Source organism: Primulina tabacum, chromosome 7, assembly GCF_025594145.1.
Source record: "Primulina tabacum isolate GXHZ01 chromosome 7, ASM2559414v2, whole genome shotgun sequence".
Taxonomy (NCBI): Eukaryota; Viridiplantae; Streptophyta; class Magnoliopsida; order Lamiales; family Gesneriaceae; genus Primulina; species Primulina tabacum.
The window spans coordinates 40,336,955-40,363,633 of NC_134556.1; the positions used below are offsets into that span (position 1 = coordinate 40,336,955).

General features: G+C 35.0%; 4 protein-coding genes across 12 annotated transcripts; 1 reads left to right on the forward strand and 3 right to left on the reverse strand.

The window, feature by feature from the left end:
• The first annotated feature begins 1,578 nt into the window (after nucleotides 1-1,578).
• Nucleotides 1,579-7,273, forward strand: LOC142552079 (1-acyl-sn-glycerol-3-phosphate acyltransferase 2-like). 2 transcript variants are annotated; one of them, XM_075661691.1, is made up of 11 exons: nucleotides 1,579-1,990; nucleotides 2,183-2,305; nucleotides 3,906-3,945; nucleotides 4,054-4,127; nucleotides 4,202-4,261; nucleotides 5,212-5,289; nucleotides 5,433-5,591; nucleotides 6,092-6,217; nucleotides 6,451-6,543; nucleotides 6,684-6,767; nucleotides 6,847-7,273. In XM_075661691.1, exons 1-11 carry the CDS (start codon nucleotides 1,910-1,912, stop codon nucleotides 7,072-7,074), a joined length of 1,146 nt encoding a protein of 381 aa, XP_075517806.1. In that variant the 5' UTR covers nucleotides 1,579-1,909; the 3' UTR covers nucleotides 7,075-7,273. The 2 variants fall into 2 exon arrangements, with proteins under 2 accessions (XP_075517806.1, XP_075517807.1); XM_075661692.1 differs by lacking the exon at nucleotides 1,579-1,990 and adding an exon at nucleotides 2,917-2,990.
• Nucleotides 7,274-8,678: 1,405 nt separating this feature from the next.
• On the reverse strand, nucleotides 8,679-12,961 carry LOC142552077 (target of rapamycin complex subunit LST8-1). Of its 7 annotated transcripts, none has more exons than XM_075661683.1 (12): nucleotides 12,676-12,961; nucleotides 12,223-12,339; nucleotides 11,485-11,548; nucleotides 11,310-11,411; nucleotides 11,084-11,196; nucleotides 10,871-10,940; nucleotides 10,365-10,442; nucleotides 9,615-9,731; nucleotides 9,437-9,531; nucleotides 9,216-9,295; nucleotides 9,071-9,130; nucleotides 8,679-8,988 (listed from the first exon to the last, which is right to left on the reverse strand). In XM_075661683.1, the coding sequence occupies exons 2-12, from the start codon at nucleotides 12,291-12,293 to the stop codon at nucleotides 8,864-8,866; spliced, it is 975 nt and encodes a 324-aa protein (XP_075517798.1). In that variant the 5' UTR covers nucleotides 12,294-12,339; nucleotides 12,676-12,961; the 3' UTR covers nucleotides 8,679-8,863. The 7 variants fall into 7 exon arrangements, with proteins under 7 accessions (XP_075517798.1, XP_075517797.1, XP_075517799.1 ...); XM_075661682.1 differs by having other exon boundaries at nucleotides 12,223-12,357; XM_075661684.1 differs by having other exon boundaries at nucleotides 11,485-11,533; nucleotides 12,223-12,345; nucleotides 12,676-12,960.
• Nucleotides 12,962-13,307: 346 nt separating this feature from the next.
• Nucleotides 13,308-19,146, reverse strand: LOC142552078 (serine/threonine-protein kinase Nek6-like). Of its 2 annotated transcripts, XM_075661689.1 has the most exons (14): nucleotides 18,800-19,146; nucleotides 18,585-18,709; nucleotides 17,929-17,995; nucleotides 17,123-17,188; nucleotides 16,954-17,000; nucleotides 16,588-16,633; nucleotides 16,416-16,496; nucleotides 16,295-16,337; nucleotides 16,153-16,202; nucleotides 15,235-15,319; nucleotides 15,101-15,150; nucleotides 14,937-15,010; nucleotides 14,796-14,847; nucleotides 13,308-14,715 (listed from the first exon to the last, which is right to left on the reverse strand). In XM_075661689.1, exons 2-14 carry the CDS (start codon nucleotides 18,701-18,703, stop codon nucleotides 13,621-13,623), a joined length of 1,875 nt encoding a protein of 624 aa, XP_075517804.1. In that variant the 5' UTR covers nucleotides 18,704-18,709; nucleotides 18,800-19,146; the 3' UTR covers nucleotides 13,308-13,620. The 2 variants fall into 2 exon arrangements, with proteins under 2 accessions (XP_075517804.1, XP_075517805.1); XM_075661690.1 differs by lacking the exons at nucleotides 18,585-18,709; nucleotides 18,800-19,146 and adding an exon at nucleotides 18,054-18,562.
• A 2,120-nt stretch (nucleotides 19,147-21,266) lies between these two features.
• On the reverse strand, nucleotides 21,267-25,016 carry LOC142550797 (chaperone protein dnaJ 6-like). The gene is given in 8 exon segments (XM_075659850.1): nucleotides 21,267-21,814; nucleotides 22,169-22,250; nucleotides 22,345-22,449; nucleotides 22,541-22,600; nucleotides 23,187-23,288; nucleotides 23,383-23,462; nucleotides 24,592-24,682; nucleotides 24,786-25,016. Coding segments are annotated over 8 exon segments (786 nt in total). The 3' UTR covers nucleotides 21,267-21,779.
• Nucleotides 25,017-26,679: the final 1,663 nt, after the last annotated feature.

Genomic DNA, 26,679 nt, shown 5'->3' on the forward strand with positions numbered 1-26,679 from the left:
TTACCAGGTAATGGTGGAGCCAGATATTAGGGCTGCATGTGTCCAGGTTCTCTTCTCAGTGGCATATCATACGAAGTCTTTAATATACACAAGGTATATTAATTTTTTGCTCCGCTGTAGTTTGTGCAACGGTTTTCTGGTTATTTTTCAATTTATGTGTAGCGCTTAGAATGTTTCTGAAGTCCATCATGTTCCATCTGTTAAAATAACCAGATGATTCATTTTAATTTGTAGTCTTTCATTGTTAACAGGAGAAAACGGCTGGCGTTAAGTTGCTTGTGTGCTTGATGGCAAGTGAAGAAGAGGTAGTTGAACGTGTATCCGAAGGCCTACTGGAAGCACGAGTGTTGCTTCAAAACCTATCCTCGACAGATCCTTCCCTGGATGTCAGGAAAACGTGCCAGCAACTCCTTGCATGTTTATCTTCTCAAGTTTGTGTTCAGAACAAGTGGGAGAAGGCAAAATTTTCCAAGAATGGAGAAACTGAGAGCAATGTTTTTTTTTGTTTTTTTTTTTATTTTTATTTTTTAACTTCTTGCCGTTGGTGTATATATATATATATCAGTAAACGAGTTTATAATTTTTGAGCCAATGAAATTCACGGGCAAGCTATAAAACTAGAGATGTTAGATTCAGATAAGCATAGGTTTACACTTAACAGAAAGATTTGAATCTGAGATGCATATAAAGCAATGGATTTTAATAAATCGTGGATTTGAAATTATGGATCCAGTTAGTTGAACAAAAAGCGACATATTGAGAAATCGTATCACTCTTTGCGGCCTATTTCTCCATAAAACAAAACAAAACCTTGTGTGAGACGGTGTCGTATTTGTGAAACGGATGTTTTATTTGGGTCATCCATGAAAAATATTAATTTTTATACTAAGTTTTATTGTGAATATCGATAGGATTAACTCATCTCATATATAAAGATTCGTGAGATCGTCAACAAACTTACTCATAAAACAAAGTTGATGGACCACCTACCACCATGTAACTGTTTTATCGGCAATAATTAATATGATTTCGTAACCTTTTCCACTTCGCATGCTCCGCTACCTAGACGACTTTTATTGCCTTTATTAATTGCCCAATCAATACAACACTATAAATATATTTTCTAGTAATTTTTTTTATTAAGACTAGTCAATCTCATTCATAATTCAAGTAAAAATTAATATTTTTAAAAATATTATTCGTCTCACAAAATTGATACATGAGAACGTCCTGCATGAATTTTATGCGTATTTATTTATTATTAGACTTTTTAAAATTATATTTTCCTAAAAAGCAAAAAACAATTGGTACCTCGGTTATAATTTCCGCGAAAAATAGAAATATTATATTCCTTAAAAACCACAATAATAAGACTTAATTTAAGTTCTCGAATTATTAAAATGGGAGAAATATTTTAGTGGAAACACAATCAGTTGTATTCTTTACCCACTTTTACTTCCCACACTGTATTATTTTATTTTTTCCTTAAATGAAATGTTTTGCCAATAGGCGCGTGACACGACGTTATCTTGTCCTCCATCTCACGCTTCACGTGACTTGTACGGTACAACTCAGCGAAGCCATAACATTTAGCCATTGTTTCCTTCTTTACTCCACCAGAATCACTCTCTCTCTACATTCGAAAGAAATGCATCCCGTTCGCGTTGCAGTACTGCTACTAGATTACGCCATTGTGTGCTCCTAAATTATTCAGTAAATATATTTTTATGTGAAGTTAGTATCATAATTTGATCTCCGGGTGTCGAAGTGGGCGAAATCTTGAAATTGCTGCAACACGTTTCCCCAGAAAATTTCTCTTGTATAATTTGCTTCGATTTATTTCTATTTTATTCCTTGAGATAGAAGAATCGTAATCTGAATTTATACGTTGTCGCTTGTGACGGGGGCTATGGCGATTGCTGCCGCAGCTGTTATTGTGCCTTTGGGCGTTCTCTTTTTCATTTCTGGCCTAGTCGTCAATTTGATTCAGGTTTGAATTTTCGGGATAATTTTACTGGCTAATTCTGATAGTGTTATCGGTTTCATCGAATTTCACCTCAAAACGCAAGAAGGGTTTTTTTTCCTTAATGTCAAGCTATTGGTTCTTGGTCATTTTTCTTTAAGAGTTCATTTTTTTTTAAGTTTGAAGAAAAGCATGACTTGAGTTTTGGGAAATTTTCAGGCAATATGTTATGTGTTAGTACGGCCGCTGTCAAAGAACATGTATAGGAGGATAAACAGAGAGGTGGCTGAGCTTTTGTGGCTTGAATTAGTGTGGCTGGTCGATTGGTGGGCTGGTGTTAAGGTGATTTCTTAAAATGTCACATTAAATTTGAGTCTAAAAATTTGTATTGGTTATTGGGACTCTTGGAGATCATCACAGGATGCTGCCGGTGCAATTATTTCCATGACTTCTTATGTTTCTGAAACATCTGTGTATGCAGCTGGGATTAAGTTCCTAATTTCTGGTCTATTTGCCGTAAATCAAATATTTGTCTATTTGACTTGGCCTATTTGGGGTTAAGGACTAAAAAATTTCAGTGGAGGATTATTGTAACCTTATGCAAGGGTAACTTTATTTCCCCAAACAAGTACCAATGCAATAAAGTGAATTGAAGTACCAATGAAATAAAGTGAATTGAAACCCCATGATTTACGATATTTAACAATTGTTGGAGAAATATAACGAATCAAATTTTCTTTGCTGTGTAGAACTTTAAGATGACATGATTCCTTTTTAGGACCAAAGCAGATTTCTTTGCAATTTTATGCCGATTCATATGTTATCTGGTTTAAGATGACGGAGTACAATGTGAGCTGAATCTCGTGGCAGCATTTAAGAAAATAAGCCAATGGTTAAACCATGGTTTTGAATTTGTCATTCTTCATCTGAATCATCTGTCTCTTATGTTGCAGTAATTCTGTGGCTGCAGATTGAATTGTACACTGATTCTGAAACCTTTTGGTACCGTTTGGTACACTAGATGAAAGTGAGATGAGCCATAATTTTTTATTCATCTCATGTTTGTCTATTGTTTAGTTAACCCAATTTCATCTCATGTCCCGTGATGTTACTACATGTGGGTTGGACGAGACATCACTCACAACCCATGTGATGAGCACATGATATTGGTGAAATATTACGACTATACTCGTTTTTATTTTGAAAATTATTCATATTTTATTCTAAAAATTGTGTCATCGTGCAAAGTAATGTTTTGTTTTAATTATTTTTAAAGATTGTTCATTAAAGATTTTTCTTACATGTAAATTATACATGTACCAAATTGTCTTTAAATTCGTATATAAATGCATTTTAATTTGATATGTTAAACAAGAACTTTATTTAGGGGGAAAAATTACCTCCAACTGAATGATTTCATATGGGTTAAATTTTTTTCCTCATTCTCCAAAGAATTGTGATATTCATAAGAAATAACATTTTATAAGATTAGGTAATTGTGTACAATTGGAAAGGGTATTTAATACATGATATAGTAGTAAACACGGCAATGCTTCAAAGTTAAAAGCATACAAAACAACATATTATTCATCTCTATATATTACTCATACATATCTTATCATGTTTTTATCACACTTGTATTCATCTCTCACTCATCTCATCCATAACACCAAATGGTATCTTAAAGTACGATAAACCAAAGTTCACTTTGCTGCTTGGAACTTTCATGCGACATATTTCCTGCATCTTATGGAGTACAATATTCAAGTTGACATTTTGCAATTTTATGCTGATTATTGCATTAACTATTTTAAGATGATGGAGTACAATATGAGCTAAACTCTCGACATTTAAGAAAATGCTGATAATCGAACCATGGTTTTGAATTTGTCATTATCTGATTTATTTGAATCTCTCATGTTGCAATGGTTCTGTGCTGCAGATTGAACTGTACACTGATTCTGAAACCTTCAAATTGATGGGTAAGTCTGCAAAAAAGTTGTTTATAGATATTGATTTGCATCCCTGTGCCTTGAAAATTTACCCTTGCTGAATTTGCATTTATTTGACTTTTCCGGTTACTTGTATAGGTAAAGAGCACGCACTTGTCATGTCCAATCACAAAAGTGACATTGATTGGCTTGTTGGATGGGTTTTGGCTCAGGTTTGTCATCTGCGTGTTGGTTCTCGGTGAGTTTATTAACATATATTCACTAATGCAATTCTCTTGTATGACAGCGATCAGGTTGCCTGGGTAGCACATTAGCTGTTATGAAGAAATCTTCAAAGCTCCTCCCAGTAAGTAGCTAGTGCTGACCTTTTTTCTTATGGTATTGAAGCTTCCTTTGCTCTAACTGCAAATTTATTTTTCTATGATTTAGTTGTTACGTATTAGATTTCAAGTTACGCAGTAGAGAAAAGTTGAGGTTGATGGATGCTAATAAGTTAGCCGTATACGACAATCATCTGTGTTTTTTTCATGAGATGGCGTTATAAGAGTTGAGATAAGTTGTGGATGGTACTGAATTCATCGTCGAACTATTTTTACAAAATTTTATGCCAGTTTGAATTATTGGTAAGTGATGATATGGCGTGGACAAACCAATCAGCTCAATAGTGGAACAGCTTGTTTCCCAAGACTTAGGCAGGCGGCAGGCCATAATTCTAGCCAGACCTTGTTTTTACGTGAGTAGAGAAAAGATGGGGTGTGATTTTTTAATGGAGTTTTATAATGAATGCTGCACAAATATTCTTGTTAGGAACTGATTCCCGATCCTCTCAACAGTTAGATCCATCAAACAGAAGTCATAAACATATTATGTTGTTTTCTCTGTTAAACTCTTGTTTCTATGTCATGCACTTCTTGTGTTTCTAATTCCTTTTTTGCTGGAAAATATGACCATATACATTGATGATTGAACTAGATTTGTAAGTCGAGCTGAGTTTGCTCATGAACATGTCGAGCCTGTTCCATACAAACTCAATCAAGCTTGAGTTTTTTGTGCTCGAGTTTGAGGCTTCTATTGATTTCGAGCTTAATTTTTAGCCACTCAAAACTCAAAATCTCGTGATCTGAGCTAACAAATATGTTGAAACAAAACTTGTGAGCTAGCTATTTCGAGCTCAAGCTGCTTGATTTTGAGCTCAAGCTCGAGGTAGAGAGTAGAACCCTTCACATGCTCAACTCGATATTAACTCATTTACACTCCTTATATTGAATGGATGCCCTGATTTCTCACTCTGTGCAGGTGATAGGATGGTCCATGTGGTTTTCTGAGTATTTCTTTCTTGAAAGAAGCTGGGCGAAGGATGAAAGCACCTTAAAGGTATGGTCAAGGGATAACTCTTTTTACCATGAGTTGCCCTTGCCTCATTTTCTCGTGTTTATTTTACCTGTATATCATTTTCTTTAGTGTTCTTGGCTTGACAGTCCTGGATCCTAAAATGATCTTGCTGAAATCTCTTGCAGTCAGGACTTCAAAGGCTAAGGGATTTCCCTAGGCCATTTTGGCTGGCACTATTTGTTGAGGGTACTCGCTTCACCCAGGCAAAACTTTTAGCCGCACAAGAATATGCATCCTCAACTGGGTTGCCTGTTCCGAGAAATGTTTTGATTCCTCGCACTAAGGTTACAACCTACTCCAAGATGAATTATTCATAGCTGTCCATGTTTGATTTGAATATGGTTTTCAATTTGACTAGTTTAATCCCTATTGAAAAAATCATTTGAGCTACCTGATTGTCGTTCTCAGGAATGTATCTCTAACAAATCTTAGTATGAGCAAATCCAGCAAGCAAACGGCTTCATGTTAAAACAGTGATTTAATGTCTTTTCTCATTGTTGATGGAACATGATGATTGCTGCTTTCAGAATATCGTTCTTGTAAAGTTATGTTTTTTTCCCCTAAAAATATTCCTTGACAGGGGTTGCCTTTTGTTCAAATAAACTAGCCCTTTGTACTTGCTTTCTGGAGCTTTGCTTGTGCAGTTATATGAATCAGAATTACCATTATTCACTGAAAGTTTGAAACAATTTTAACCTTTTTCTACTGTATTGAAACATTATTGTTTGATGCTGTGTAAGTTATCCAATATACTTGCTTTTGGCTTAATTTGGATTCGTTTCAGGGTTTTGTTACAGCAGTAAGTCATATGAGATCATTTGTTCCTGCTATTTATAACGTCACTGTTGCAATTCCCAAAACTTCTCCTGCGCCAACCATGCTAAGACTCTTCAAAGGGCAATCTTCCGTGGTGAGCCTGCAGAATCTTAATTCTCAAAAAATATTGTCATATGTGGTAATGTTATGGCAACATATGCAGTTTTGAAATATTTGGAGTGGCGTCATACTGCATCTAGTGGTGCACTAGATTTCCCTGTATAAGCCTATAGTACAAGCTAGGTCAGATGATAAAGTAGCAAACCATTGTACTTGTGTTTGCTCACTTTTGCTTGTAAGTCGTGTTGATATTTTGCCATCTGTTAGGTGCATGTCCACCTCAAGAGAGAGCCAATGATGGATTTACCCGATACAGATGATGCCGTTGCTCAGTGGTGTAGGGACATTTTCGTAGCCAAGGTGTACCAGCTCATGGATCCTTGAATCATACTTTTCTTCTTACATGGCTTGGCCTTGCTAATAAAAATTTGGCCAAATCATACTGAATATTTACCTATTTTCGGACACGACCCCTTTATGATCAGCTTCTGTCTAAGCAGGACAAGTTACTGGACACATACATGGCGGAGGGTTCCTTTGGTGAACAATTGCAAAACACTGGTCGCCCTGTGAAGTCCCTGTTGGTAAAATCCTCAGTAGTCTCCTTTGTATCTTAATGCATCTCCATTTCGGACAACTGTGAATCTTTTCTTTTAATAACAGGTTGTCTGTTCTTGGGCCATTTTGCTTATCTTGGGGACCTTGAAAGTTTGCCAGTGGTTCTCACTTTTCTCTTCTTGGAAAGGGGTTACCTTTTCAGCAATCAGCTTGGCAATTGTGACGGGTCTCATGCAAATCTTGATTCAATTTTCTCAGTCTGAGCGATCAACCCCTGCCAAAATCGCACCTGCAAAGCTTAAGAATGGTGGAGGGACGTCCCCAACTAGATAAAACACGGCAGTAAGCCCAACCTATATTTTGTAACTGAGTAACTTTTCGATTTACAGTTGACACTCGGAAGTGCTTGTGCTCGAAACTTTTGTACTGAAAACAGGCTGTGAGTAACAATTCATTAATATATGTTAAGGTATTATAGACTAAGAGCATCCACATTGGTGTTGTTTGAGCAGTAGTGTGGTGTTAAAATCAACATTGTGAGTGTGTTACACACACAATTGAGCCCCACCACCCCATTTCTTTTAAAAAAATATTTGTAATAAATTTATTAAAATCCAAGTTGCAATTTTTCATTTTCTAAACGGCTATTTTACCAAAAAAATTATTTTAATTTTTTAATATATTTTAATAAGGCCGAAATAATTTAAAGTAATTAAAAATTTTCAAATAATATTATAATTTATTTTAAATAATATTAATTTAAATGATGTTTATAAATTTGAAAATGTAGTTATTTAATATGAAATAAGAATAAAGATATATAAATGGATAATGTGATCTATGATAATATTAAAATAAACGTGAGAGAATGAATATATTAATATAATATATATTTACAACGGGTGGATGTCACATTTTTTGAGGAAGTGTTGGGTCTCATAAAATTCTCCAATATTGATGTCCTGACTAGGGGTGTGCAATCGGAACCGAATAGACCTATAACCAATTTAACCGATTTTATTTTCGAATAACCGAATCGATCGAAAAATTCATAGAAACCGAATTAACCGAACCGATTTTCAACTCGGTTATTTCGATTACCGACCGAAATAACCGATATTTTTTAAAAAAATGCAACTTTTAATAAAATAAAAAAAAAACAATGGAGAACTTATAAATAACAAGAAACATTAAACAAAAAATATCAATAACAAATAAAAATATTGAAAATAAAATCATTGAATGAATTAGCTTTCTTTTCCTTCTAATCATTTTTAATGCCCATATACAATTTAAATTAATATATATAATAATTCGGTTAATTCGGTTTAACCGAATTTTTCAAATTTAAACCGAAACCGAACCGAATTAACTGATTTTTTAAAATTTCAAAACCGAACTTCCGAATTAACCGAATCGAATTTTCGAATTAATTCGGTTCGATCGGTTAATTTGGTTTAACCGAAATTTTGCACACCGCTAGTCCTGACCAAGTGCTTGTAGCAATGGTGGCAATGGTGTGCAGATTTAAAGGTTTCAAGGAGAAAAATTATGTATTTTAAAAAATTTGAGAACTTTTCAGCCAATGGTAGGCTGGTAGCTGCTGTCCGCGCCTGCAGTGGATAAAAATCATAAAATAAGATCCTTTTTTATAATACAAATAAGATCCTTTTCTTGAAGTGAGAAAAGATTCTAAATGTTTTTAAATCAAGAATTTCGCAATTTGCTCGTCGAATCTATTGAATTTTGACATGTTAAAACCAATGTCGCCCTCAATCGAAATCCAGAGCCTCCCATTCACTCTGTACCGCCAACTTGCACACCTGGTGGGCAACAGCCCTTAGATTGTGACAAACAAGTATCCAAGGGCTGTGCTTGTGCTGCACCTGGAGTTCAGCATAGTTAATGATGTTCTGTTACATTAGCAGCTTACAAAATAAAAAAAACACAAATATGTTCATTTTTTTCATTTTCTTCAAGGTTATATGCACACAACAGGTTAGTAACGTTAAAACTAAAAACTTTCGAATCAAATTTCATCAGCTACTGTGTCTTCACAATATTGTTAAAGAAATCTTTGCACTAAAGTAAAAAAAGTTCCCAAGTGATGGCAGTTAACAGTTCAGCTTGAAGGTTCGTTCCCATCATGAAGAGCACAACATACAGTTGCTTTCTGATGACCTTTGTAGACTTTAATTTCTTCACCATTGGACATGGACCATAATCTTGCAGTTGAATCAGAAGAAGCTGAAACCAAATGTGTCAGTCCGGTAAAAGGAAGCAGTTAGTAGATGTTATCATAGAGATCACGGAAGGAATTTTGATATACCTGTGATAAGAAAAGCTCCATCAACAGAGAAAACACAATCCCAGACCCAGCGCTGATGTCCTACAAAGGAGTAACATCGGTGTTGCAGCAAATAACAAGAAGATATAATTAACATGATGTTTGGCTAAAAGGACCAAATGTTTACCTGTTAGAGTTTTTTCCAATGCAAAACCGTCTACATTCCATATTTTGACGGTATGGTCAGCAGATGCAGTGGCCAGGTACCTAAAAGTCATCATTCTCAGTATAAATCCGAGACAATTCTAGTCCTGAGATTAGAATAAAGGAGAAAAATCCGACATAGAGGCCAGCCCAAATGGAATAGAAAACAGTTCTTTAGATAAGAGAAAGGTCATCGATCCTAACCGGTTTGGTTCACACAATTCAGGAGAGAGGAGACATTTAAGAATATACCCATCGTGAGCCAGCAACTTATGCAGTGGCTCGAAATTGGTCATAGTCTGCAATAATCGACTCATGGTTACCAAGTCGTCAATTGCAAAGCATAAAAAGTAAATAATATATTTGTTCATAGTTGTCTCACTTGAGTCCCTTGCAACAATCGCCATACATAACATGTCCCTCGATTGTTTGCTGCAACTATCAGACTTCCATCCCACATTACTGTCAAGGATCGTACTGCTGTATCCACTTCTGGAACCTACAAAATATGTCAAGTCCAGGTATTACAGTTGCACTACAAAATTTTGTTCTGTGAATGTGAAAAAATCGAGTTATCCACCAAATAAACCACAGGTAAACGGGCAGTAAAATGTGCGGCAGATTCTTACCCCCGAGTTTTCTGTTTATCAAAAGTTGTCAGCAAAACAAAAGCCAGGTCTTTTCCCCCCTAAAGGATGGAGTTCATGTCTTAAAGCCAGCCACACACGAAATTATATGTAACAGTAAATATTATTGTCACAGGAATCCTAAGCAATGGCCCAATTCATAACCACCAAAAAGGATCAATTCTCACCCATGGTTTCACAATGGCTAAGAACAATTATCAATAATATGCTCATGATCCCAACACATTAATTATTTTCAACAAGCACCTGGGATCAGTGATTCAACCTACCAGATCAATCACTTCAATAGCCTAAACCACCTTTACTGAGACTATATCTATATCACATAAAAACTTTCTCGATTCTTTCTGCCAACAAATTTGATGTCTTAGGGTAATCAAGCTTGAACTTTAATGGAAAAAAATTTGTTCTTTCAGGAAAAGATAGATGAAGCTGAGATTTGTGGATAACTCAAACAATCAAAAGATTTGTAGCACGCTACATACCAGCTCACAGCTGCAAGAATTAGCTCTCAAATCCCACACACGGATGTTGCCATTTTGGTCCCCAGATATCAGTTCAGTCTGTAAATCACCAAGGAACAGGTAAAAGACCATCATAGGACATTTAAATTCTCCAGGAAAACAAAACACAGCAGCTTGTTTATGAAAGTTGAAGGAAAGATAATAAATGATAGTATGAATTCGTTAGATATCCCCCATCACAGATTTGGTATGGTCAGAATTCAAGTTCTTTAAAAAATAACTGGCTTCCATCAAGAAGTATTGGATCAAAACCTTTATGCCGTGGTCTATTTCAGTTATCCATTTGTGGTTCCTATTACCAGTAACATATCAGAAGATTAATAAGCTAAAAATCAATATTTGGCAGCAATCATCCAGATATGATTTTTCTAGCCATTGACAACATAACATTACTCTCCTACATAACTCAAATTGTTCAAATTTCAGTAAGATACCTAATTGATAGACAAAAAAAATTCATCACATACCTGATTTGGGTGCAAGACAACAGTATTAACTGCTGCACGGCTTTCATATTCTCTCTGGCAACCCGGTGCCCTATGCCACAGAATGAAAGTAGATCCATGAGGATTAATCTAAACTAAAAAGCTCAAGATCAACAGACTTTCCTTGATGATGGGCAGGAAGAAGATAAAAAATATTCAATCTGACAAGTTACATATTATAAAAACTTCCCATACCTCAAGTCCCAAATCTTTACGGTGCCGTCTTCAGAACCTGAATACATCCAATTTCCATCACACTGAAATCCAACTGCCATCACATTATTAGTGTGAGAATCATAGCTCATCACCTGACATAAGAACAAGAATTGGCAGATAAAGTGAAGAAAAAGCTGATAGAGTATTAAAATCTAGTCACAGAAAATGCAGAATATATTAGAATAAGTAAAATAAGATGGCATACTGGCTGAGGACTGTTTGAATTAACATCAAATAATCGTATATGAGGATTCCCCGCTGCTGCTAGGCCGCATTTATCGGGTGTAATCTCGAGCCTATTTACTTGCTGCAGAGAAAATGAATATCAATTTCTGCCATCTTCGGCGCACTTATGCTTTGCAAAACTGTGTTATAGAAACCTTTGAAGAGGTATGATAACAGAAAGCCAATTCACGTCTGCCAGACCTTCTGTAACCATTGATGCTTCAAACCAAATACTAACAGTTCAATGCATTACGCCAAACAGTTGAATCACTGTTATAGATTTCAAATACAATAGAACTAACATTCTGATGTAGAAGAGAAGAAATTCTCAGACAGTCAAATGTGAAAGGATTTTTTAAATTCAGTCAAAAAGATTAAAAACCTAATACACAGGTTCAGTGAACAAAATCTAACTACTGGCACTGCACATGTTTTTTTGTCGTCCTAAAATAAACCTTCTCCATAGGAAATTGCACGCTTAAAAAGCGCCTTTGGGCCACAATACAAACATCAAAGTTTAAAAGAAATAATTTACCCAGTCTAAAAATTTAGCATCAAATTTAGTAAAACACGTAAGTCAGCTTGCAGTCTCCCCTGGAAGCTTAAACTTGTATATCGTATCGAATTTTGAAATCCAACACGAATATATAACATTGAGCAATAAATTATACACGTATTAACCGTTTTACACATGAGCACTAGGGTGGAAACAAACAGGAACCTACGAAACAAAAGGAAATGTTGAGTTATAAACACAGCAAAACCAAAAATAAAACCCAAAAGGCTGGTAAGTTTTGGGGCATACAGATTCAGATACTGGAAAGTGAAAAATAGAGTAAAAAACAAAGCAAACTAAAATTTGAAACTAAAAAAAGCTGAGATTGGGGGCATACAGATTCAGGATATTGGATAGTCCGGTAGCAACGCCCACTTTTTGCCTCCCAGAATCGAATTGTGTGATCATAGCTTGCTGTGGCTAAAACCACTGACGGTTGACTCATGTCAATTATCTTTTACTGTCAAACACCCTTAGAACAAGCATTGGAATACATAGATAGAGAACAATAATAAAAAAATCATGTTTACAAACGAAGGAAAGCAATGATCAATAAGGAAACAACGGGTTATCGAAACACCTTTTTTTTAACAGCTAACACTAAAAAAATGTTTAAAACTACTTCGTACAGGAAAATGAAAACATCCAAGGATAAATAGGTAAAGCACGGATCTTTGATGCCAATAAGGGCAGCTGAATGAAGGGGTTCAACGAAAAAAAAACAGAGATAAAGAAAAAGAAAATAATAAATCCTTTGAAATGGAATCCAATATTTTAGTTTTTCTTTTACCTGAAAAATTGAATTTGATCCACCGAACTTAACCCATCATTTGCGCTTTGAGAAGGGTTTTATAGAGAGCCATTTGCTCGATTCTGCAAAAACAGTGGCAATCTCAACGTGGAAGAAAATTCGAAGGTTAGTTCAGAAGTCTGATCTCTTTTAAAGTCTTATTAAGCCCATACAATGGACCCTAAACGAGCTAATCTGGGCCTTCAATTTCCTCCCAGTCCCAGATTGTGTTGGCCCACAATCCACCCCACCATCATCGTTGGCCAGCCCAGGCACCCGGGAGAAGAATTACTCTGGGATGCATCAACTCGTATGTATGTACTGCCTCGATGTGAATGGGTGAATGACGATAATAACCCATTCATATTGCATCACATGTAAAAAATTGGTTTATGTGTTTATAAAAAACAATTGTTTAATTTTTATTCTTGTAGTTGGTTTAAATGTGAACGACAATTTTAATTTTCACAGTTTGTAATTGGAAAAATGTCGAGCAAATTTTTTATTTTTTTCCTTGTGAATAATATAATATAACCCATTTAATATAAATTTATATTGATAATAAAATAATTTATTTAATAACGATTATTAATTTATCAAGTACTACTAATTCTACTTGTTCAAGAACAAGAAACCAAACCAATTAAAAATTCTTCTAGCAAAACATTTCAACGAGGGAAACTACAGTATATCATTTGGGGTAAATGAGAACTACAATTAACTGTTTTCACTAACCCCAAAACAAAACTAAAAAGGAAAAAAAAAATTCACACATGCATAAATGACAGGAAAAAAGACACATTCAAACATGTGTGCTTATAAACACAATCCTCTCAACATCCAGTCCAGCACTAATCTCTTCCCAATCAAAACATACATTCACACCCAATTAAACACCACTCGTTTCTTAAAAAAATAAATTTCTTCGAAATGGAATCTTGAAAACTAGGATTCCTTGGCTAACTTTTGTGCATTGATCAAGCTTTTCGTCAGCCAGATTGCTGTTTCTCTGGAAGAAACGGTCTCGTCTCCGAATGCTTTTAGTACACCAGTAAGCTCATCGAGCTTGTCCTGTTTCAGCAGCCGTGCACACAATTCGAGCAGCGACTCTAAAGCATTCGCTCTCACGTTGCTAAGATTCCCCAACTCAGTTTTGGTCTCAACATTTGAAACTTGATTCATTGGATGGGTGTCTCCTTTGTCAGTTTGGCTTGAATCCCTTGAGTTTCCTGTTTCAGTTTCAACCATATCCTTATCCAGACGAGTTTCAGATGACACAGGATCAGGGGACACTCCTGAATATGTACCCGCACTTTCTTCCAGGCTTAAAGAGTTGCGAGATTCTGTATCAACTTTGGATGTTACAGTTTCTTTAGTTAACAAAACGACTTCTTCAAGAACAGATGCAAGCTCATCACTGCAGACAGTATCCAGCATTATCATTTTATTGCAGTTTTCAATAATTGCATCTTCATCCTTTGTTTCTTTTCCCTCCGTGACTTGAGGACTGCACAGAGGTTCCAATTCGATTGAATTATCCCTCTTTCTGTCGGAATCTTCCAATTTGGGAGAATTTTCCTCTTTTTCTTCGAAGGCTGATGTAACCTCCAAGTTGAAGCTTTCCTTATTTGACATTGAAGATTCGAAAATTTCTTGATTGTCTTCATTGCAAGCAGACGTCTCACAACTTGTGACCCCACTTTTTGAATCCTCGCTGTCATGAGAAATCTCCCCTGAATAGCTTGTGGGGTCAACCCTTTTAGTTTCGAGTTTGTCTTCAATCAAGACATCAACATCTAGTAAATTCAGATCCTGCACATCAATGTTTTCCTCAAATAACGGAAGTAGTTCCTTCTGTTTCGGTTTCATCTCTGTTCCTCTGTCATCTTTTCCACCACTAGAATTGCTAGGCGATGGTTTGCTTGTTTTCTCCTTTGTACTGTTAGGTGATGGAGATTTTACAGGAAGAAAGACAGTAGGTAGGTTCCGACATCGAAGCAGGAAAGGTTTCAAATGGGGATGCCTCAACAATTCGGCAGCCTATGATGGAAGAAAGAGAATTAAACCTAATGGAAATTCACTTCAAATTCGAAATGAAGGGAAAAATAGTATCAACCCACCGTTGGCCTATGTTCGGGACACTTCCTTAGCATGCTCTTAATGATCTGCTTTCTGAGAATTTTGAAGTCCTAGTTAATGTCAATCCATTTCATATTTATAATAAAATAAAAAAAGAAAGAAACAATTTAAAATCTGCTTACAGTGTCGAAGAATATATATGAGGAAATGGAGAGAGCAAACATTTGTTAATCTTGTTGATAAGTCCAGCCATATCCTAGTTTAGTCAGTTCTAGTTTTAGCAATTTGTGCAACTAAAGTTGTTGAAATGGATTAGATGCTACAGAAACAGAAGGATCAAACTTACAGGGGCTTTAAATGCTTGTTGGTGTGCAGCAATCTCGAACATGCAGCAACCTAAGAAGAAATAAGAAAATGATACATTCAAACAATAAGAAAAACATTGCGCAGTGAATTTCGAACCCGCGAAGTTTGACTTACCTAGCGACCATATATCTGATTTATAGCCGTATGGCATATTATCCGTGAGAAGCTCAGGGCACATGTAGTTGGGTTTCCCGACAACCTAGTATTTGAACAAGAAATTATACATATTACTCAAAGATTTACAGTTGTTATGGCTTTATACGAAGGAGAGACATTATAACTTCCGTAGATATCTATTTTAGATCAAGTCAATGAAAATTTGTCAGGTGAAACATGTTATGTAATAAGAATTTTCTTGATAATTTTCTAAGGAAATAATATAAAGTAGATAAATGCAATGAGTTCCACCAGCCCCATTTTAGTTCCATCATCTCTAATCGTTTGACCTACAGAGTAGCGGCAGCCCTTCCTCAAACCTCTCCATGCAAGTGCAGGTATCGTCCTAATCCTTTCCTTCATTGCAAAAAATAATTTACTGGGGAACTACATGTTAACATCATATTAGTTCTTTCCTCACTTTAGGATTTAAATGGATCAAGTTCTCTAAGGAGCTTTTTGGGTTAAATCAAATAATATTATCTTTGAAAATTTATTTATAAAACTTGATTCAAGTGTTCAAACATGATAGGCAATATTTTGAGCCAAGTTCAAAATCATTGACCGCTGTGTAACTTAATATATTCACAAATATTATATAAGTACATATAAAATAAAACTAGATCTCAAACTCAATCATATTTCGAACACTTGCTCAATCAATGTCAAGCTCGAACATGATCTGATCAAATTCAAGCTCGAGTTCTATACATGAAATGAGTGATTCACTTTCTGTTTTTCATCATAATCACCATCAGTATTTATTCTCAGTTCTCGTAGGCTACATATCTTGCACACTCTTGTATGTCATAGAAAGTTGAAAATATAACTGTTTTCCATACAAATTCTAGAAATTGGAAATTATATATTCCATACCGTTGAGGTAAGGCCTTCCTCATCAAGAAGTTTCCCTACTCCAAAATCACCTGTAAAATATATAAGTGAACAAAACATAAGAATACAATAGAAATTATTACAAGAATCAAGTTATTTGAAGGACTTATTTCGGCCCTCTTACCAAGACGGATGTCATTTTCCTTGGTAATGAATATGTTAGATAACTGTATTGAATGTGAATCATGTAAGAAACGATAGTCAATGAATGGCACTTAAATAGGACAAGCAACTTCGGAATAAACCTTTAGATTCCTATGAAGGACTCTATGGGAATGAAGATGGTCAATAGCTAATAACATCTGAGTCAACCATTTGCAAAGTTTCTGAAAAGCAAATACAAGAACATTACCACTAAGGACAAGCTATTCCATTTAGATAAGAGGCTTGCTTTTACAAGGATATCAAATAGATTACCTCCTCGGGAAAATATGCTCCTCTAGCCATCCTAATTTTCTCAGATCTGAGCAATGGAAATATTGTGAAATAGGAAGAAAAATGTAAAGAAACTACTTGAAAAATACAAGAAAACTAGGAGAATCTAACAAAGAACAACACAATAAAGACATGGCATTATAGGATTTGGCTAAAGACCACCAAAATGCTACAATTTCCTTGATTTGTTCTTTCGTCTCGTTAATGCATATATATTAGGAGGAGAAAGTTTCAATTCTTATTTCCAGAAGTAACAATACAACTTTCTCTTTACATGAAACAGAGCACGGCATTTTTTACACACCTCAATCAAGGTTCTATTGTAGATAACCCTGAAGAATCACTTACATATTTCCTACTTCACAATAGTCAGTGACAATGCAAATGCAATTCCCCTGTGGATAAAAAAACAGATTATTTCAGAATCAACTCCAGGATAAAAACACACACATGTACACAAACTAAAAGCTAATTGAGGAAGATCTCAACTGGACATGAATATTCAAAAATGCAATACCTTATCCAACCAAGCATTTTTGTACTCCAAAATGTAAGGATGTTGCAATTTCGCTATTACATCAATCTGTATCAGAGTCCAGAGACATGGAAAAGATTATTTTTCATCAAAAAATAGGAAAATGTTGTAACCATTCACTTGTATAGGTCATGCATTGCAACAAAGTGCAAAAACATAGTAAAAGAGCAAAACCTTTGTTTAAAGAAAATTCCTCTTGTTACATGGTAATTTGTGTTCTAAGAAATCTATTCATAAAATTGGAACAAAATGAGATGAGAAGGTATGTTGTTTGGCAGATGATGGATGTTCTCAATGCCAAAAAAAATTCGTGTAGAAAAATAGCAATGGAGCTTTATCAAGTTAAATAATTCAGGCTTTAAATACTTGAGCTTTCTTCTGACCCAAATTCACAGCATTAAAATGCCCAAGGAAAAACAGTTGATGACAGTTGCTTGAATGCAGATTAAAATCATAGTTCTGATAACTGACCATTATTATGCTAACGAATCAACAAATTCTTTCCATAACTTTGATGTATTAAGACATTCTAGGTTTATAAAATTACATAGCTATAGTCATTACTAGAGATAACATATTGAACAACAGAACTACTCCAGAGTGGCAATTGAAGATGTCAAAAACCTCAAGTATAAATTTTCAGCTCCAAATGTTTAACATATAGACCTCGTCAAGATATAGATTCAAGAATCAAGAGTGATATCTTAAAATCGAAACAAAAATTGCTTCAATTATCAATTATGACTCCATATTTTGCCATAAAAACTAACTATAAAGCATAAATTAACCTCACGATTCACAGTACACTTGAACTTCTCTGTCATCTTAGCGAGACGAATTTTCTTCAACACGTACCTACCAAAGATAAGGGTAGCTTCATTAAATTGACAGTGTATAAGCAAAACCATCGTACCTATCAAAGATAAGGGTAGCTTCATTAAATTGACAATATACGAGCAAAACCATCTTCCAGGAACCAATGAGGCTAAACAATGATCCTTGAAAGGAATAGATTCGAACTTCTCATATAATAGTTTCACATTAACTTAGCTATTTTAGTCTTCTTATGCATCGTCACAGCAAAAATATAAGAATTACCAACTAGAAAGAAAGTACACTTTCTCAAACATTACAACTTTATTGAAACATCACTGAAAATTTAAGACAACAGGTTATAGTCAAAGAATCAAACACGCGGAGAAATTATTTTTCTTAACAAGCGCGTCACTTCAGCATCTAATTCACAACAAATGTTCCGTAACGCTTCTGGAAAAAATTCGAAGAATCTGTAAATTAAGCCGAGTATTATGCCGTTAAAATAACTCCCCTCAACTCTGCAATCTCCGATTTATGCTGCCCAAGCACGAGTAAACCAACATAGACCAAGAAAACAACCTTACACAAAAAAGTCAAAAGATTAAAATTTTATGCATGGACTCATTACTTCTTTTCCTCAGTTTTGTGGAGCACAAGAAACACCGCCCCAAAAGAACCTCTCCCAATTTGCTCAATTCCTTCATAATCTTCCATCTTGCTCTTAGTATCATCATTTTCGGCCTCCATCAATCCCTGCAAAGCCGAAAAACTCATGTGGGTCTCTCTAGTTTCAGCTAAAGATTCAGTTTTTAGACCCAATAAATAAGTTAATGAAAAACTCACCTGGCCCACTCGAGCAAGAAACTGTAGATTCCACGGTATACCCTCCACAAGAAACCAAGAAAAAGCAAATCCCCTGGATTTGCCGTTGCAGCTTCAAGCGGAAGACTACTTCAAAGTTCGGTCGCGGAATTAATTAACGCAATTATAACCACTCTGAAACGCCTCAAAAAGTAAAGCTGTGAAAGTATCAGACCACACTTGTGGCAACAGGTTAATAACTCGTGCTCTTGTAAATGTGGGGAGTACGGGTTTCGGGTTTTTCAATGAGGCCAAGATACTGTCAAGAAAAGGCAACAACGACGAGGGGTCATTAAACACTTGATTACATTTCAAAAAAAAAAATTTAAACACTTGATTATTTTGCAAAACAGAGGCTAAGGCTTGGCTACACAAAAAACATTTATGGTAATAAAGAATCTTGATAATATATGCTGTAATTATAAATACAAAGTGGCAAACACAAAGTCAAATGATCCATTACATGTCAGATATGAACACAGTTTTCTGTGCGTAGGATAGAATAGAAATGTAAAAATGGACTTGAAAAAGATTAGATGTCCAAATGTATTTCCTTGCATTCGAAGATTCATCATGAAAATTGGTCACTTTTCATCAGTAAAAAATTATTAAAAATCTACTCCATTGAAAGTTATAGTCCATCTCAAGAATAAAAAAAATCTTTTCTACTAGATATTATATTTTCTAATAGATATATATATATATATCATTGAAAATTTATATACATTGATCACATAAAAGGGTGACAAAATTGGGATTAATTCGAAATAAGTTATAAAAGTATTCAAAACATTAAATTGTAATAATTAACTCGAGTTGGTTTAGATTAAAATAACTGAATTTTTGCATTTCGATATTGTTGATCTCACGTGCGGAATTTGAGATAATAAAACCCGAGTCGACAGATATGACACTAGTAGATTACGAATTGCTAGTGGGTTCCATCTATCCTTACATCAAAGACATTAGCAAAATGCTTTCTCACTTGATTCGAGTCGTTTTTTCTATTCATGCTATTTAAATTTCTTCTCGCTCTGAACATATTCCACTCTTAATCCCATTTTCCCCGTTGATTTAAGATTAGAGTTATTCGCACCAAATTACAGGACTTAACTTTTTATAAAAATTGCACGTACATCTCTACACCACCTGAAAATCAAGAGAGCTGAAGTATTTTGATTATATTTCATAGAGAAGTGATCATATGACCTGTGGACAAAACCGTTAAAAAAAAAATCAATTGTTATAAGTCATATTTATGCTAACCGATCGATGTCGGTTGCTGTATCCATGTAATGTAGCTCGATTTTGCAACGCTCATTTTGTCGGACAACTGAACAGAAATATGAATTATAAAATTAAATGGAGTCATATGTTGAATTTTGGTTACAAAAAACACCAGATTTCCCATGGCCACATATTTATGTATATACATTAAATGGAGAAATTCGCAGAGTTTACAGGCTAACGACCCAAATCCTCCATCTCATTAAATGCGTACGCCTTAGTACTTGTGAATTGACATGCGTTGTCTGAATTCAGAGCCATCTTTGTTACTTTAAACTGTTCTTTTTTGGCAGTTGGTTGTATCAAATTAATTACGATTCGAGTAAATTATTATTCATTTATTTTGTAAACATCCACTCAATTCACCTTTTTTAAAAATGAAACAAACGTGTCCGACTCCATGGGATTATTATTCACGCTTTGATTCGATTATTTCGGAGGCAATGATTGGAGTAAATCGGGCTGTGTTTGTACATAGATATGTTGATTCTGTATAGTTGATTTTTATTCAAAGTTTCAATATTTCATATGTTTCCGAATAATTACATCTTTTTTTACTAGAAAAATTCAAATGTTTATTTACTACGTGTTATACGGAAATAAAACTGGATTAGAGAGAATTTAGTGGGACACAAGTCCTTAAACGGTTGTTGGATAAGTGGTCATTTTATTATTTATTATTTGACAAGTGAGTTTTGTCTGGAAAAAAGATAAATAATTAAGAACACAACTGTCGGTAGAATAGGTTGTGGGCAGGTAGACCATTCGTGCTGTTTTCTATTTATTTATTTTCAATGAAAAATATAAATAATCAATTATTTAACGAGTTTTTTTTTTTTTTAAAGATTTAAAATTTCAGATGATATACTACTTCGTTAATATTTAGATTTTAAAAAAAGATTTAAGTTTCATCTATAAAAGAAAAGTATAAATTTTTATTATTAATAAATTTGAATTGAACTCGTTTTGGAATCAGAGGGAGGGGTTAGCCACAATCTTTTAAAGCTAATTTGAAATTTGGACTGTTCAATCACTATCGTATACCTAAATGAATATTTTTTCACACCGATGGGTGTATTGTCGCATTCAAGGGAAAGTGTGAAATTTGAGGCCGATCGTACAACACGACGTCAATCATGGATTAATTTTTGAGGACGACTTCCAAGATGATTCCATTTTTCAACTAAATCCTAAGAAAAAATATGCTGAATACGGGTCAAACACGACTAGTGCCAACCACTATGGAAAAAGCTATCCATCAAGATTTTAAGCAAAAAATTTATTTTAATTTCCCCCCCTATATTTCAACTTTTTTCTATAGTGGATATGATAGAGTATAGTTCTCGCCATAATTTGAAATTTCATATCTCTAATCTCAGACCTTGACTCTATATCAGAAGGCACCAACTATTTACCAAGTTTCCGGATCACTTGAACCAAAATAGAGGGAAATTTTGATTCTATCAATATTTAACAGAAGTAGAAGGCAGAGCATAGAGGGCAAGAAACTGGCACTACTTTTGTTTGGATTTCTTCCGGCTGTCGAGTTTTCTTTGAGCAGCTTCGAATTCTTCTTCACTCGGTCCTGGAACAACTTCACCTCCGCTGTATTTGTGGGAAAGATTTGAGAACAATGAATCGACCTTGCTTCGCCTCTCGTTTTGCCTTTGAGCAATTATAGCATACAAATCTTCGGAGCTTTTCTTCCACCTGTAAGAGGGTCCAGAAGCGTTTAAAAATCTTTAGTTTGAGATTAACTAATTAAGTGAAGGTTCTTGAGGGAGAAGAGAATTGGATTCACTTCTTTCTTTGTCTCCATGGACCTGTAGGTGGTTCGGTTTTGGACACCTGCTTAGCCCATCTCTTACATGCTTTGGTTCATTCTATTTTCCCTACAAATGCATGTGCATGTCAATGATTTCGCAACTTAAATTTCAAGATGTCTATTCTTAGCAACCAAAAAAATATTGATCAAAATAGCAAAACTAGCTTTTCTGCACCACTCCGTTAACCATGCAATTTGCAAAACATCGTCTCGGAAACAGAAATTGTGACAAATCTCACCTGCAGAAATAGCTTCATTGATTATATCCTTAAATCGGTGAGAATCTAGCTTAGCATCAGAGCAAAGCATGCAGCAAAAAAGCTTGAATAAAGGAAACAGATCAATAATGAATCGGTAAACACAAACCACACAGATTAACAATAAGAGGGCAATCCAGCTTCCTAAGTATGGCATACCTGTCCATGTTGCCGTCGCATTCTTTGAATAGCTTAAGCAAATCCTTCTTTTCTGAATCAGCCTCTATAAATTGCCTCAACTCTTCGATATCAGCTTCAGAGATCTAAAAGCGATAAGTGCACCCAGTTCAATGTGGACAAACAAAAGAAGTATCAACAAAAGCTGTAAAACAACAGAGAGCAATAGGCCTTCACCTTTTTATAAATGGATCGGAAAAATGTGTGCAAATTTTGGATGGCATCTCCTACCAAGTCCTGTTAACGAGCAATCGAGAATTAACATTGAAAGATCAAATAAGGTACCAGTTGTATGGCATTGAGAGGAAAAGCAATAAACTTTTTGTCCTTGAATTAGAATGAGTTTGTAATGAAGAATATCTATATATATGACAATTTAACTATTTCAGTCAGCCGAAATGAGGTGAATCAGCATAATGGTTTAAAAATCTTGGATGAGGTGCTTCACTAATTCACATTTCAAGTGTCCCTATACTAAACTCCAAACAAAAACCTTAAAAAGTGACTCCAAGTAAAGAATAGCATTGAGCTAAAGCTAAAGAGCTAGCTTAACATCAAGTTCTCACACGGTTTAACGTAGTAAAAATCCAAAGCTCAAACGTATGCTCTATTATTTGAAATTCAACACCAAAGAATAATCCCATTCACATGCGAATGGCAGCATAATTTATTTGTTCCACAGGAAAACTTAATACAGACCATAATATGGAATGAACTTACCAGGGGCTTCAAATGTGCAGACCTCGTTAAATGTCTTAAAAGATACTAACATCAATAGATAAATAAATAACTGCAATAAAAGAATGTGTGGATCATGGCTTACAGCATCATCAACGCAACCAATCTGGTCATATGCTGCCCGTTTCTCCTCATCCCCAAGAATTGACATAACCTTTCACAACTACTGAAATTTTTCCTTGGCCTCCTGCATAAAGACTCTTGTATAGCCAAAATCAGGTATAGGACATAAGACATTCTGTAAGGGAACCATACGCAACACCTTGAAATTATCTATTTACCTCATCATCAGGATTTTTATAAGGATGCAGTCGCAAAGCCAACTTGTAATAAGCTTTCTTTATTTCCTGTTGATATGCAGCTTTATCCACCCCAAGAGTTTAGGAAGCACAAAGACACCATTTACCGTTTTTAGCACAAAGTATCGTCAGATGATTAAAAACACCATGTACAGACAGTTTGTGGAGCAAAAACAATACTTTTGAGTACTGAAGATAAAATTGAAGGATAGAACATTTCTAATATCAATACTTCAAGCAAAGACATAACAACCCAAATTTGGTAACACGTCTCAACACGATCATATATTCATATCACATGATTATTGACCCAGGATATTACAGGTCGTCGACCAAATGATAACAAACTAAATGAAGTTCCTTTTTAAGATTTTTTGTCCATGTGTACTCAAAGTGCAACCCAATATTCCATGTTCGCCTAGGTTGAGAATCGTCTTCTTGATATTCTTCAAATATTGATCTGTTTCATTCTTCCACATCTCCCAAATAGTTGCTAATATTGCTCTCTTTAATAATTTTTTTGGGTTTTTTCTGTCCAGATTACCCGAACTAATCATCATAAACGCATTATTTTCTGGCCACACCAGATGAAAACCAACTTCTTCTAAACTTACACCAAACTTTGACCCCTCTTCTGGAAACCTCTATTCATAGAAAAGTACAAATTTTAAGAAATGGAAGTCAAATACATTAGGCCAATTCTCAAGGTATGGCAGTATTTCAGATGAATATATATATAGTTGACATTATTCAATTTCCTGCCACCCAATAGATGCTGAGGCCCAAGGCACATTCCTTCGCACACCAGAAGTCCAAAACTGAGAATAAGCAAACATGTGATGCATAAACAGCCTGCAGGTGTTAACATATCATACTAGTAGAGTTCCCCGAGTAATTTGCATCACTATGGCCACCATTCGGCATTTTATATAACTCGTCAAAGCCAAACTCCCTGCTTAATCTGCACTTAATTAGATTTTACTGCACTTTGTGTTTATATAATCAGAGTTTTTGAAATTCAAATACAAATTCTACTAATTTTTTTCTGTGCTAGTTGTAAGAAAAAAATGAAATAGTTTGTCTTATGAACCAACGAAATTAATGGATTTAATGCTCAACAACTCATAAAAAATGAAAAGCACCACGAACGTGAAGGCAAGAAAAATGAAATACAAATTCCAATCCTCGTACAAGCTTTTGGGTTTGAGGAAGAAGATGCCCGGAGATTTTCCTTGACTTCTTCGTCATCGTAATCTACTTCTTCCGGAGCTTCATCGTGAACCTAGCTTTTCTTTTCTCCCCCATCTCCACCGATTGACAATGTGAGAGGGACAATGTACAGTTTACACGATCGCCGATACGAGAATCGAAGGATTAAGGATTACGTTCCTGATGTCCCCTGAACGCCGGTAGGACTTGCCCATAATTACAGTCCATAACGAAATTGGGCCAGCCCAGCTCATGGCCCAGAAGACCCATAGTTCTAGTGGCCTAGCTGGCACAGACCATGAACTAAAAATACCATATTTTAAGGGGGCTATGCTGGCCAATAAACCAATAAGCCCATATTTAAAGTGATCTAGGCCAGAAAAGCCCATGAACCCAATACGAACCATTCGATTGAGCTAGCTCAGCCAAGCTCTCGACCCGGCTTCAAGCCCAAGTAATTCAGTAAATTGGTTAAAAATAAAGTTTTTAAAACTATTGGTTCTTTAACATTTCAAAATTTAAACTCCCTATTAATAATATTTCATCCATATTCTCGAGGAATAAAATACCAAACAATTGATAGTTGTGTCCTAGCATTGAGCGAAAAAACTGCACACACTATATATAAATTATTTTAAAACTATTCAATTATGAGTTTAGTTTTTTCTAAAGATTTTGTTATCCAGTTTTAATTTACTTATTTTAGCACTCAATTTATTATAATAATGATAAAAATAAAGCAAGTGAACTAAATATTTAAATAAATTAGATCAATTGTTTGAAAAATTGAATGAATGATAATACAATATTTAAATATAAATTTAATCATAAATATATAAACAAATTCATAAATAAAATAAGTATTGCAAATAAAATAGTAGCAACCATCATCGGTGATTCAATTGAAGGGTTTATTGGCTAGCTGAAGGGTCATTCCTTCCACAAGAGAGGTCTTACTCTCACGTGGGCACGTTAAGTGGACAACCATTGCTTAAGTAAGATGAAAGTAGGGAACGAAATGATCTGTCCAAACAAGGTTTCCAAACTCATATTCAAATTTAACCTCAATACAACAAAAGGAGAAAGCAGCATTGTCAAATGCTGAGGCATCAGATTCTATCACCAAGCTAGAACAAGGAAAACATAAGAGCAGTGGAAATGGACTTTCATTGAATCCAAATAAGCTTCTCAAATTTTTAGTAGGAAATTGGTACAGTGTAACTCAAAATCTTCCGAACGTACAATATCCTCGTGCTACATCAGCAGCCACACCACACAGCCGGGGCCATTTTTCATATACTTGGTCATTCAACAGAATGCATTCATGAAATTAAACTTCAATATGCCTAATGACTCAATATTGTTTCCTTTACTAAGACCTTCCTTCAACAAAGAGTGGAATTTTGTGATTCCTTGATGGTTCCTTCATAAAAATAAGCATATCTAAAATCTGAACTACCAGCACTCTGATGATCAGCTAGCATCAAAATACAATCTGAAAAGGCTTAACTTCAAGTCTTCAATGTCCATTTTAATACACTACTAACACTTCCTAAAAAGTAAAGACTCTATCTACATCACATTTATACATGGAAACGAAGAACACCTAATATAAATAGTTTAAAATTTGTGTGTTTATGTGTTACTGCACAATTATTAATTGATTTGATATAATTAATAATCATTTTTACAAGTTTAATATCGTACTAAACCTGCATAAGGTTGAATGCTTCGTGGAAGCTTGAACATAAGTACATTTTAGCTGGAACGACCCTGTCTCAGACAAGAACAGCAGGTCTAAATTCTACTCGAGCGGTGAGGAAAAGATGCAGAATAGCCACAATATCTAGCTAAAAAGGTCAGAAATGGCCCTCTATTAATTTTTGTTTCTATTAACTACAAAAAGAGAGAACAGCAAACGATTCTATGACATTGTCATCAAACAAGAAATCCTGAGGCCATTCGATGGAGTATGATGAAACTGAAAAAAAAATGCAACCACGCAGAAACGCAAAATTATCAGCAACATCAATCATCTACTTAGAACAGTCTACCATAACTAATAAGCCA